This window comes from Somniosus microcephalus, chromosome 3 (assembly GCF_052327205.1).
Source record: "Somniosus microcephalus isolate GS21.2 chromosome 3, FLI_Smic_1.0, whole genome shotgun sequence".
Lineage (NCBI taxonomy): Eukaryota > Metazoa > Chordata > Chondrichthyes > Squaliformes > Somniosidae > Somniosus > Somniosus microcephalus.
This window is the reverse complement of record NC_140989.1, coordinates 166073416-166086501: the sequence shown is the minus strand read 5'-3', so window position 1 is coordinate 166086501 and position 13086 is coordinate 166073416. Positions and strand designations below refer to the sequence as shown.

Below are 13086 nucleotides of genomic sequence, written 5' to 3'. Positions count from 1 at the left end.
GCACACAGTATTCTAGCTGTGTCCTAACTAGCATTTTGTACAACTCCATCATTACCTCCCTGCTCTTATATTCTATGCCTCGGCTAATGAAGGCAAGTATCCCATATGCCTTTTTAACCACCTTATCTACCTGTCCTGCTGTGTTCAGGGATCTATGTACATGCACACCAAGGTTTTGTTTCGGTTCAGTGACTTTACGCGGTTCTTCTGCACCTTGTAGGTTGACTCCTCAGAGAAGTTGCGACACTATGGACTTTCCCACATGTATAGCCACCCAATACTGGTTACAAGGACCAGGTCTTGTCCCCTCGTAAACCCACCGGAGGTCTCTCAGGTTCCACGATGGAAGCTCATCCGACCACAAATTCGTACTATTCCAATAGCTGATCCAAAAGGTATTGTTATTTTAAGTTTAACAACTAAAATTGTTTACTCTTTAAATTCTCAATGTCTTCATGTTGCATTCATATAACTTCACATTATGGGACGGTTTTGTCTTGTGAACTTGAAAGCTCGTAATTTTAGGGAGACCATTTGTGGTCAGGAGCTGATTTGAGATACATTGAAAATGAATGAAACAAGGAATCCAAGAAAACAGGATGGACTGGAAATGAGCTAGTTTCAGATGTTGACCGACATGATTTCAGGGCTGGCAGGCCCCGATTGAGCTGTTCTCTTTTACAATTCCATCCATTGTTCTTCCAACACCACCCCCACTCCCACCTCCAACAGCAACTTATCTATCTATATATATAAACGGATACATCTGTCTGTCTGTCTGTCCTTCGGTGTGTGTCTGTCCGGCTATACACTCTAAAGTTATAGAGCGTACCTACACGTGCATTACATCAAAAGAAAGCTTACGATTCCAAAACGGTCGTAAGCGTATTTACGTTTCGGCCGGACAAAAATTGCGCCCACGGTATCCAAAAAACGTTCAAAATTCCGCTCATTAGCATCTCATTATCTGCTCATTAGCAATAGAGTGACGTCGAGGTCGACCAATCGTACGCCGGGTTCCTGGCGCGTGCAGGCGGGCCCTCCTACAGTCGAGTGACGGGACGATTGACCAATCCTACGCTTCGGTGACCTGACGGTCGACCAATCGGTGCGTGTGTGGGCGGGCCTTATCGTTCTGAACCGAGGTGAGTCGCCGCCATCTTGATTCCAAACTTTTATTTTCTTTTTCCCGCTTTCTGCATGTTTCTTTTCAAATCTACATTTCCAGCAAAAAAAAAGTTGCTTTTAATACACAAATTGTTTTAAAAAAAAGTTAATTAATTTGTAAATCTTTTCTCTAACCTCTATAATTCTCCTACCTTTCACTGTTTTTCCAGGCCCAGGGCCTAGGCTTCTCCAACTGCCAGCAGTGCAACTCTAGACCCAGGCTCCCAGCCTAGACAGAGACAAACACTGCCAGAGGGGAGAGGGTGTGCTGCCTCGGCTCCATTCCCGAGGTCAGTAGGTGGGGAGGCTTCATAAGCAACTGGGGTAGGTCGCAAGCCCCGAATAATAACCTGAAGATCCTGTGTTTGCAGCTGAGGAAATTTCTTCTGCTGACAGCCCCAGGTTAATGGCAGCCATCTTTGTCAAGGAGGGCGAAAAGTTTCAGTGTGACGCCATTTTGATTCAGTGTGTAACAGAGTGCATGCGCGGCCATCTTAGTACAGGAACATAGAGTGGGTGGGGCTTCTGTGCTCCAAATCGGGTGCTGGTGACGGAGACAGACAATCGACTGTGTGGGCGGGGCCTAATCTTTCCAACTGAAAAGCAAGCGGCGGCCATTGTTTGTGATACAACACACAAAGGATAACTAGGGAAAAAATAGGGCCCATTAGGGACAAAAGTGGCAATCTGTGTGTGGAGCCGGAAGATGTAGGAGGGGTTCTAAATGAATTTTTTGCATCTGTTTTCACTATGGAGAAGGACGACGTAGACATAGAAATAGGGCGGGGGGACTGTGATATGCTCGAACATATTAACATCGAGAGGGAGGAGGTATTGGCGGTTTTAGCTGGCCTAAAAATGGATAAATCCCCAGGCCCCGATGAAATGTACCCCAGGCTGCTGTGTGAGGCAAAGGAGGAGATTGCGGGGGCTCTAACACATATATTCAGGACCTCTCTGGCCACAGGGGATGTGCCAGAGGACTGGAGAACCGCTAATGTAGTACCATTATTCAAGAAGGGTAGTAGGGAAAAACCGGGGAACTACAGGCCAGTGAGCCTAACATCAGTGGTAGGAAAATTACTGGAAAAAATCCTGAGGGACAAAATTTGTCTCCACTTGGAGAGGCAAGGATTAATCAGGGATAGTCAACATGGCTTTGTCAAGGGAAGATCATGTCTGACTAATTTGATTGAATTTTTTGAGGGGGTGACTAGGTGTGTGGATGAGGGTAACGCAGTGGATGTGGTATACATGGATTTCAGTAAGGCCTTCGATAAAGTCCCGCACAGGAGACTGGTCAAGAAGGTAAGAGCCCATGGAATCCAGGGTGCCTTGGCACATTGGATACAAAACTGGCTTAGTGGCAGAAGGCAGAGGGTGATGGTCGAAGGTTGTTTTTGTGACTGGAAACCTGTGGCCAGTGGGGTACCACAGGGATCGGTGCTGGGTCCCTTGCTGTTTGTGGTCTACATTAATGACTTGGATATGAATGTAAAGGGTATGATCAGTAAATTCGCGGATGATACTAAAATTGGTAGGGGTGGTAAATAGCGAGGAGGGTAGCCTCAGTCTGCAGAACGATATAGATGGGTTGGTCAGATGGGCGGAACAGTGGCAAATGGAATTTAACCGGAAAAGTGCGAGGTGATGCACTTTGGGGGGTCTAACAAGGCAAGGGAATACACAATGAATGGTAAGACCCTAGGCAAGACGGAGGGTCAGAGGGATCTGGGTGTGCAGGTACACAGATCCCTGAAGGCGGCGGAACAGGTGGATAAGGTGGTAAAAAAGGCATATGGGATACTTGCCTTCATTAGCCGAGGCATAGAATATAAGAGCAAGGAGGTTATGATGGAGCTGTATAAAACACTGGTTAGGCCACAGCTGGAATACTGTGTGCAGTTCTGGTCGCCACACTACAGGAAAGATGTGATCGCGTTAGAGAGGGTGCAGAGGAGGTTCACCAGGATGTTACCAGGGCTGGAGCGCTTCAGCTATGAAGAGAGACTGGGCAGATTGGGTTTGTTTTCCTTGGAGCAGAGGAGGCTGAGGGGGGACATGATTGAGGTGTACAAAATTGTGAGGGGCATAGATAGGATGGATGCTGAGGAGCTTTTCCCCTTAGTAGAGGGGTCAATAACTAGGGGGCATAGATTCAAGGTAAAGGGAGGGAGGTTTAGAGGGGATTTGAGAAAGAACTTTTTCACCCAGAGGGTGGTTGGAGTCTGGAACTCACTGCCTGAAAGGGTTGTGGAGGCAGAAACCCTCACAACATTTAAGAAGCATTTGGATGAGCATTTGAAATGCCATAGCATACAAGGCTACGGGCCAAATGCTGGAATATGGGATTAGATTAGACAGGGCTTGATGGCCGGCATGGACACGATGGGCCGAAGGGCCTCTATCTGTGCTGTATTACTCTATGACTCTATGACACTGAGAGGTGAGCACCCCTTTTTTAATAAAAAGATTGGTGAGGTTGTAAAGTGCATGTTATAGAAAGATTTACCAAAAATGTTTTATAAGTACTTTAAGTTTCATGTTTCCCCACCCCTTGCTCCTCCCACTCCCTTTCACCCCACCTCCCTTTCCCCCCCTCCCTTTCCCCCTCCCTTTCCCCCTCCCTTCCCCCCTCCCTTCCCCCCCCCTTTCCCCCCCAAAACCATCCCTTCCCCCCATCCCTTTCCCCCTCCCTTTCAAATTCAAATCGCTTTATTGGCATGATAAGGTACATCTTATGTTGCCAAAGCATCAAAAATAACATTTATGGTTGAACACATAAACGCAGTTCTATTCATACAGTGTATAAACAGGTATATCCCTGAGTGTATAAATACACATTCGCCTTGTTTATATACACTCTTTTCTTAGTTTACTGGTTGTCCCACTGTTCATGGCAAGCTGTAACATAGTGTGCCGCCAGTGTTACACAGCTTCTCTCCTCCCCCAGTAGGAATGGGAGTTTTTGGTTGTCATTCAGATTTCTGAATTCAGGGCATATTTGTGAGAATTTTTGGTAGAAATTCTCCCTGATGCCCTGATATTTTCCACAGGCTGTGAGGAAGTGCATCTCTGTCTCTACTACTCCCTGACTGCAGTGAGCGCATATCCTGTCTTCGCTTGGCAGCCTGGTCTGCCTGTGTCTGCCTTTTTCGATCGCTAGGCTATGTTCGCTAAGTCTGTACCTTGTCAAGGTTCTTCTCAGTTTGTTATCCTTTACCATGGTCAGGTAATCAGCTATGTTGTATTGTCTGTTTAGGGCCAAGTAGCAATTGAGTTTACTTAGGGTTTTTGTTGTTTCTGCCCAATATGTCAGATATTTTTCCTTTTGCTTAGCGACGATTGTGTTGGGTCGAATTCTTTGTGTTACCCTGTCACTGTCCTGGGGCTGGTTATTGTTAGTATTGTTAGTAGTTACTTCACTGAGTCCCAGGACTAGTTGACTGAGGGTATTCTTCTTTATGGTCAGCTCTTGGCATTTCAGGGCGTCGTAGTGATAGCATTGGGGGTTGCTCATTTGTAGGTGATTCCAAAATTTGGTGGCTCTTTTTTGGATAGTGATTATTAATGGATATTGGCCTAGTTCCGCCCTGCATGCATTGTTTACTGTTTTCCTTTGAGTCCGGAGGATACTTTTACAGAATTCTGCATGTAGGATCTCAATTGGGTGTTTGTCCCATTTTGCAAATTCTTGTTGTGTTAGCGGTCCCCATACCTCACTGCCATAGAGTGCAATTGGTTCAATTACTGATTTGAAAATTTTGAGCCAAATGCTAATTGGGATTTCTATTTGGATTGATTTTTTGATGGCATAGAAAGCCCTTCTTGCTTTCTCTTTCAGTTCATTCACAGCCAGTTTGAAGTTTCCCGTAGAACTGATTTTTAAGCCCAAGTATGTGTAGTTAGTGGTTTGTTCAATTTTGGTTGTTCCTACTGTGAAATTTATTTTGGGTCCCTGATGTTTGGATCTTTGCTGGAACACAAGGACTTTGTTTTTTTTGGGATTTATTGTCAGGGTCCAAGTCTGGCAGTACGACTCCAGCAGGTCCAGGTTCTGCTGTAGACCCTCCTTAGTTGGTGACAGCAGAACCAGGTCGTCTGCATAGAGGAGGAATTTAACCTTGGATTCATATAGGGTGAGGCCGGGTGCTGTAGATTGTTCAAGTAGTTTTGCCAATCCATTTATGTAAATATTAAAGAGTGTCGGTGAGATTGGCGAGCCCTGCGTCACCCCCCGCCCCTGTGGGAAGTATTTTGTTTGTTTGTCTCCAATTTTAACTGCACATTTGCTGTTTGTATACATTGATTTAATTACATCATATGTTTTCCCTCCTACCCCACTTTCGATAAGTTTCAGGAATAAACCGTCATGCCAGATGGAGTCGAAAGCCTTCTGGAAATCTACAAAGCATGCGTAGATTTTGCTTTTGTTATGGTGAACGTGTTTGTCAATTAGGGTCTGTAGGGTGAAGATATGATCGGATGTTCTATAGTTTGGCAGGAATCCAATTTGGCTTTTACTCAAGACATTGTGCTCCTCAAGGAAGTTTATAAGTCTTTTGTTTATGATGCTACAGAATACCTTCCCCAGGTTACTGTTTACACAGATGCCTCGATAGTTGTTTGGGTCGATTTTGTCCCCACTTTTGTATATGGGCGTTATGAGTCCTTTGTTCCAGATATCAGGGAAATAACCGACACTCAGAACCAAGTTGAAGAGTTTTAGGATAGCCCGTTTCATTTTGTCGTCTGTGTGTTTAATCATCTCGTTTCGTATGCCGTCTGTCCCGCAAGCTTTTCCTGGTCGCAGGTCCTTGAGTTTTTCAAGAAGTTCTTTTTCTGTTATTATGGCGTCTAGCGGGTTTTGGTTATCTTTTATGGCCATTTCTAGCTTTTCCAGTTTTTTTGCATATTTGGTGTTGCTCTGGTCTTAGTGTGTTTTTCTGGTATAATTTTTCAAAGTGGTTTACCATGTGTCCCCATTTTGAATGGCCAAATCGTCGTGTTGTTTTTTGTGTAGTGTATTCAAGTTGTCCCAGAAACAATTGGAATCAATGGATTCTTCCGTGGAGCTGAGTGTGTTCTTAATATATTGCTCTTTTTTGGTTCTGAGTGTGTTTCTGTATTGTGTTAGTGTCTGACAATAAGTAAGGCGTAATTCCTCGTTTTCTGGATGTCTGTGTTTTTGGTTTGATATTTTTCTAAGTTTTTTCCTCATGTTATGGCAATCTGGGTCAAACCATTTTTCATAGTTTTTTGTTTTGGGTTTGTTCTTGCGAGCTTTCAAGTTTGCACTTGTTGCCAAATTATCAAAAATATTGTTTAGGTTAATAACTGCCCGGTTTACGCCGCCTTTATTTTGAGTGTATATGTTATCCAGAAAGGTGTCTAAGAGAGCTTGAGTTGATGCATTGCTAATTGTTTTCTGGTATTTTTCCGTGTCGTTTTTGGCCCATCTGTACGATTTTTTGGTGTTGTACAGTTTACTGGGTTGTGTTTCTATGTTGTTTGTTTCTGTCTTTTTGAGATACATAGTAATTTGACTGTGATCTGACAGTGTTGTTTGTGGTTTGACTGTGAATGCTCTGAAAGAGGATGGGTCTAAATCTGTAATCATATAGTCTACTGTGCTGCAGCCAAGAGGTGAGCAATAGGCCGATCTTCCTAGGAGGTCTCCTATGAACCTACCATTGACAATGTACAGACCCAGGTTTCGACAGAGCTGTAGTAGCTGTTTTCCGTTAGTATTTGACTGCTTGTCACAGTTATGCCTGTATGGAAGGGAAGGGATGTCCCTTCGCAATATCTCCTTTTATGAGAGTGAAGGCTGCACAGGCCTCTGCTGTCAGGGGGAAGGAGGTGGACTTGATGAGGGGTCTGGCTTTGTCCGCATATTTCGGCACCCACTGAGCATAGTACGAGAAAAACCCGAGGCATCTCTTCAGTGCTTTTTGGCAGTGGGGGAGGGGAGCTCCATAAGGGGGCGCATCCTGTCGGGGTCGGGGCCGATGACTCCGTTCTCCACTACACAGCCAAGAATGGCAAGGCGTTTGGTACGAAACATACATTTGTGTCTCTCCCCCTCCCTTTCCACCCTTTCCCCCCCACAAACCCAGCCCCCCTTCCCCCCCAGAGGTCGGGAGGCGGAGAGGGGAGGAGGGTTACCAAGGCAACCGGGGCTCGGGAGGGGAGGGGGAGTGGAGAGGGTTACCCCGGCAACCGGCTCGCCAGCCGCAATCGGCCGCCCAGGCCCGGAGATCGGGAGGCAGAGAGGGGAGGAGGGTTACCAAGGCAACCGGGCCTGGCCAGCCGCAATCGGCCGTCTCAGGCCCCCTTCCCCCCCCCGCCTCCTCCCCCTCCCCCCTCCACCCCCGCCTCCCCCCGCCTCCCTACCTCCCCCCTCGCCCCTCCCTCCCCCCTGCCCCCCTCCCTCCCACTCCCTCTCCCCCCCTCCGCCCCCTCCCCCCTCCCTCCTCCCCCCTCCCTCCCTCCCCCCCTCCCTCCCCCCTCCTCCCCCTCCCCCCTCCCCCTCCCCCTCTCCCCCCTCCCCCTCCCCTCTTTCTCGCTGTCTCTCTTCCCCCCCAGTCGCGCGCTCTCTTCCCCCAGTCGCTCTCTCTCTTCCCCCCAGTCGCTCTCTCTTCCCCCAGTCGCGCTCTCTCTTCCCCCAGTCGCTCTCACTCATCCCCCCCAGTCGCTCTCCCTCTTCCCCCCAGTCGCTCTCTCTCTTCCCCCCCAGTCGCTCTCTCTCTTCCCCCCCAGTCGCTCTCTCTCTTCCCCCCCAGTCGCTCTCTCTCTTCCCCCCCAGTCGCGCGCTCTCTTCCCCCCCCAGTCGCGCTCTCTCTTCCCCCCCAGTCGCTCTCTCTCTTCCCCCCAGTCGCTCTCTCTCTTCCCCCCCAGTCGCTCTCTCTCTTCCCCCCCGTCGCTCTCTCTCTTCCCCCCCAGTCGCTCTTTCTCTTCCCCCCAGTCGCTCTCTCTCTTCCCCCCCAGTCGCTCTCTCTTCCCCCCAGTCGCTCTCTCTCTTCCCCCCACTCGCGCTCTCTCTTCCCCCCCAGTCGCTCTCTCTCTTCCCCCCAGTCGCGCTCTCTCTTCCCCCCCAGTCGCTCTCTCTCTTCCCCCCCCAGTCGCTCTCTCTCTTCCCCCCCAGTCGCTCTCTCTCTTCCCCCCCAGTCGCTCTCTCTCTTCCCCCCCAGTCGCTCTCTCTCTTCCCCCCCCAGTCGCTCTCTCTCTTCCCCCCAGTCGCTTTCTCTCTTCCACCCCCCCCAGTCGCTCTCTCTCTTCCCCCCCCAGTCGCTCTCTCTCTTCCAACAACATGCCCTCGAAAAAGCCTCGGCACCGCCGGGCACTCCAGCTAGTCTTCTATCTGTCTGTCTGTCTGTCTATCTGTCTGTCCTCACGTGTGCGTCTGTCCGGCTATGCGCTCGAAGGTTATAGAGCGTACCTACGCGTGCGTTATGTTGAAAGAAAGCTTACCGTTCCAAAACGGTCGTAAGCCTATTGAAGTTTCGGCCGGACAAAAATCGCGCACGCGGTATCCGAAAAACGTTCAAAATTCCGCTCATTAGCATCTCATTATCCTCTCATTAGCGATAGAGTGACCTCGAGGTCGACCAATCGTACGCCGGGTTCCTGGCGCGTGCGGGCAGGCCCTCCTACGGTCGAGTGATGGGACGATTGACCAATCCTACGCTTCGGTGACCTGATGGCCGACCTATCGGTGCGTGTGTGGGCGGGCCTTATCGTTCTGAACCGAGGTGAGTCGCCGCCATCTTGATTCCAAACTTTTCATTTCTTTTTCCCGCTTTCTGCATGTTTCTTTTCAAATCTACATTTCCAGCAAAAAAAAAAGCTGCTTTTAAAACACAAATTGTTTTTAAAAAAGTTAATTAATTTGTAAATCTTTTCTCTAACCTCTATAATTCTCCTACCTTTCACCGTTTTTCCAGGCCCGGGGCCTAGGCTTCTCCAACTGCCAGCAGTGCAACTCTAGACCCAGGCTCCCGGCCTAGACAGAGACAAACACTGGCAGAGGAGAGAGGGTGTGCTGCCTCAGCTCCATTCCCGGGGTCAGTAGGTGGGGAGGCTTCATAAACAACTGGGGTGGAGGCTTCATAAACAACTGGGGTAGGTCGCAAGCCCCGAATAACAATCTGAAGATCCTGTGTTTGCAGCTGAGGAAATTTCTTCTGCTGACAGCCCCAGGTTAACGGCAGCCATCTTTGTCAAGGAGGGCGAAAAGTTTCAGTGCGACGCCATTTTGATTCAGTGTGTAACAGAGTGCATGCGCGGCCATCTTAGTACAGCAACAGAGAGTGGGTGGGGCTTCTGTTCTCCAATCGGGTACTGGTGACCGGCACAGACAATCGACTGTGTGGGCGGGGCCTAATCTTTCCAACTGAAAAGCAAGCGGCGGCCATTGTTTGTGATAAAACACACTGAGGTGAACACCCCTTTTTTAATAAAAAGATTGGTGAGGTTGTAAAGTGTATGTTATAGAAAGATTTACCAAAAATGTTTTATAAGTACAGGAAACTTTGTGCTATCCGGAGGTGAGCTATCCGGCAATCTGGAGCCAGTGGCAAAAATCAGCAGCTGTTTTTTATTCTTTTTTTAGCTTTGTTTGAACAGTCAAGCTGTGCAAGGTCTGCAGCTACAGCAACAGCTTTAGCTACAGAGCTTTAGGGCCACACCCAGTGTTTAGAAGCTGTTGCTAAGCAACAGTGTTTGTTGTCAAATACGTAGATAAGAATCTCCATATCTCTCAGCATTAACTCTGGAGACGGTGGGTGCTGGATAGCACAAAGTTTCCTGTACTTTAAGTTTATCTCCCCCCCTCCATTTCCACCCCCCACACCCCCCCCTTCCCCCCTTCCACCCCTCTGCCCACCTCACCCCTTCCCCCCACACCCACTTCTCCCCCTCCCCACACCCCCTCCGCACCCTCCTTCCCCCTCACCACCACCCCCCCTCACCCCCTCTCTCCCCCCTTCACCCCCTCCCTCCCCCCTTTCCCCTTCCCCCCTTCCCTCCACAGCTCCTACCCCTCCCCCCACAGCTCCTACCCCTCCCCCCTTCCCCTCCCCTACCCCCCCACTTCCCCCTTCCCCTCCCCCTACCCCCCCCACTTCCCCCCTCCCTTCCCTCCCTCCCCTCCCTTCTCCTTCCCCCTCCCCTCCCCTCCCCTTCCCCCCCTCCCCTTCCCCCTCCTCCCCTCCCCTCCCCTTCCCTCCGTCTCCTCCATCCCCCTTCCCCCCTGCCTCCCCCTCATCGCCCCCCCTTCCCCCACTCCCCCTCCTCCCCCTTCCCCTCCCTCCTCCTCCTCCCCTTCCCCTACTCCTCCCCCTCCCCTTCCCCTACTCCTCCCCCCTTCCCCCACTCCCCCTCCCTGCTCCCCTCTCCCCCACTCCTCCTCCCTCCTCCCCCTTCCCCCACTCCTCCCCCCCTTCCCCTTCCCCCACTCCCTCTCCCCCTCCCCTCCCCCCTCCACTCCCCCCTCCACTCCCCCCACCACAGCCCACTCCCCCCGTCGCTCTCTCTCTTCCCCCCAGTCGCTCACTCTCTCTCTTCCCCCCCCCCAGTCGCTCTCTCTCTCTTCCCCCCCCGTCGCTCTCTCTCTTCCCCCCCGTCGCTCTCTCTCTTCCCCCCCGTCGCTCTCTCTCTTCCCCCCGTCGCTCTCTCTCTTCCCCCCCGTCGCTCTCTCTCTTTCCCCCCCGTCGCTCTCTCTCTTCCCCCCGTCGCTCCCTCTCTTCCCCCCGTCGCTCTCTCTCTTCCCCCCTGCCCCTCTCTCTCTTCCCCCCCCAGTCGCTCTCTCTCTTCCCCCCCCGTCGCTCTCTCTCTTCCCCCCAGTTGCTCTCTCTCTTCCCCCCCGTCGCTCTCTCTCTTCCCCCCCCGTCGCTCTCTCTGTTCCCCCCCGTCGCTCTCTCTGTTCCCCCCGTCGCTCTCTCTGTTCCCCCCGTCGCTCTCTCTGTTCCCCCCCGTCGCTCTCTCTGTTCCCCCCCGGTCGCTCTCTCTCTGTTCCCCCCCGTCGCTCTCTCTGTTCCCCCCGTCGCTCTCTCTGTTCCCCCCCGTCGCTCTCTCTGTTCCCCCCCGTCGCTCTCTCTGTTCCCCCCGTCGCTCTCTCTGTTCCCCCCCGTCGCTCTCTCTGTTCCCCCCCGTCGCTCTCTCTGTTCCCCCCCGTCGCTCTCTCTGTTCCCCCCCGTCGCTCTCCTCTGTTCCCCCCCGTCGCTCTCCCTCTTCCCCCCGTCGCTCTCCCTCTTCCCCCCCGTCGCTCTCTCTCTTCCCCCCGTCGCTCTCCCTCTTCCCCCGTCGCTCTCTCTCTTCCCCCCAGTCGCTCTCTCTCTCCCCCAGTCGCTCTCTCTCTTCCCCCCAGTCGCTCTCTCTCTTCCCCCCAGTCGCTCTCTCTCTTCCCCCCGTCGCTCTCTCTCTTCCCCCCCGTCGCTCTCTCTCTTCCCCCCCGTCGCTCTCTCTCTTCCCCCCCGTCGCTCTCTCTCTCCCCCCCCGTCGCTCTCTCTCTTCCCCCCCCGTCGCTCTCTCTCTTCCCCCCCGTCGCTCTCTCTCTTCCCCCCCGTCGCTCTCTCTCTTCCCCCCCCGTCGCTCTCTCTCTTCCCCCCGTCGCTCTCTCTCTTCCCCCCCCGTCGCTCTCTCTCTTCCCCCCCGTCGCTCTCTCTCTTCCCCCCCGTCGCTCTCTCTCTTCCCCCCCGTCGCGCTCTCTCTCTTCCCCCCCGTCGCTCTCTCTCTTCCCCCCCGTCGCTCTCTCTCTTCCCCCCCGTCGCTCTCTCTCTTCTCCCCGTCGCTCTCTCTCTTCCCCCCCAGTCGCTCTCTCTCTTCCCCCCCAGTCGCTCTCTCTCTTCCCCCCAGTCGCTCTCTCTCTTCCCCCCAGTCGCTCTCTCTCTTCCCCCAGTCGCTCTCTCTCTTCCCCCCAGTCGCTCTCTCTCTTCCCCCCAGTCGCTCTCTCTCTTCCCCCCCAGTCGCTCTCTCTCTTCCCCCCAGTCGCTCTCTCTCTTCCCCCCCGTCGCTCTCTCTCTTCCCCCCCCGTCGCTCTCTCTCTTGCCCCCGTCGCTCTCTCTCTTGCCCCCGTCGCTCTCTCTCTTGCCCCCCGTCGCTCTCCTCTCTTGCCCCCCGTCGCTCTCTCTCTTGCCCCCCCGTCGCTCTCTCTCTTGCCCCCGTCGCTCTCTCTCTTGCCCCCCGTCGCTCTCTCTCTTGCCCCCCGTCGCTCTCTCTCTTGCCCCCCGTCGCTCTCTCTCTTGCCCCCCGTCGCTCTCTCTCTTGCCCCCGTCGCTCTCTCTCTTGCCCCCGTCGCTCTCTCTCTTGCCCCCCGTCGCTCTCTCTCTTGCCCCCCGTCGCTCTCTCTCTTGCCCCCGCCTCGCTCTCTCTCTTGCCCCCCGTCGCTCTCTCTCTTGCCCCCCGTTCGCTCTCTCTCTTGCCCCCCGTCGCTCTCTCTCTTGCCCCCCGTCGCTCTCTCTCTTGCCCCCCGTCGCTCTCTCTCTTGCCCCCCGTCGCTCTCTCTCTTGCCCCCCGTCGCTCTCTCTCTTGCCCCCCGTCGCTCTTCTCTGCCCCCCGTCGCTCTCTCTCTTGCCCCCCGTCGCTCTCTCTCTTGCCCCCCGTCGCTCTCTCTCTTGCCCCCGTCGCTCTCTCTCTTGCCCCCGTCGCTCTCTCTCTTGCCCCCCGTCGCTCTCTCTCTTGCCCCCCGTCGCTCTCTCTCTTGCCCCCCGTCGCTCTCTCTCTTGCCCCCCGTCGCTCCTCTCTCTTGCCCCCCCCGTCGCTCTCTCTCTTGCCCCCCGTCGCTCTCTCTCTTGCCCCCCGTCGCTCTCTCTCTTGCCCCCCGTCGCTCTTCTCTCTGCCCCCCGTCGCTCTCTCTCTTGCCCCCCGTCGCTCTCTCTCTCCCGCCTCTCTCCCCCCGTCGCTCTCTTCTCTCACCCC

The 13086-nt window shown here is 53.1% G+C and overlaps 1 protein-coding gene across 1 annotated transcript in view; it reads left to right on the top strand.

The window, feature by feature from the left end:
- The window catches only part of adgb (androglobin), a 399345-nt gene that overhangs the window by 19552 nt on the left and 366707 nt on the right, over window positions 1–13086 (top strand). Inside the window, exon 2 of the mRNA XM_085981859.1 lies at window positions 221–395. Coding sequence (XP_085837985.1) covers window positions 221–395 — 175 coding nt within the window. The remainder of the gene's footprint in view (window positions 1–220; window positions 396–13086) is intronic.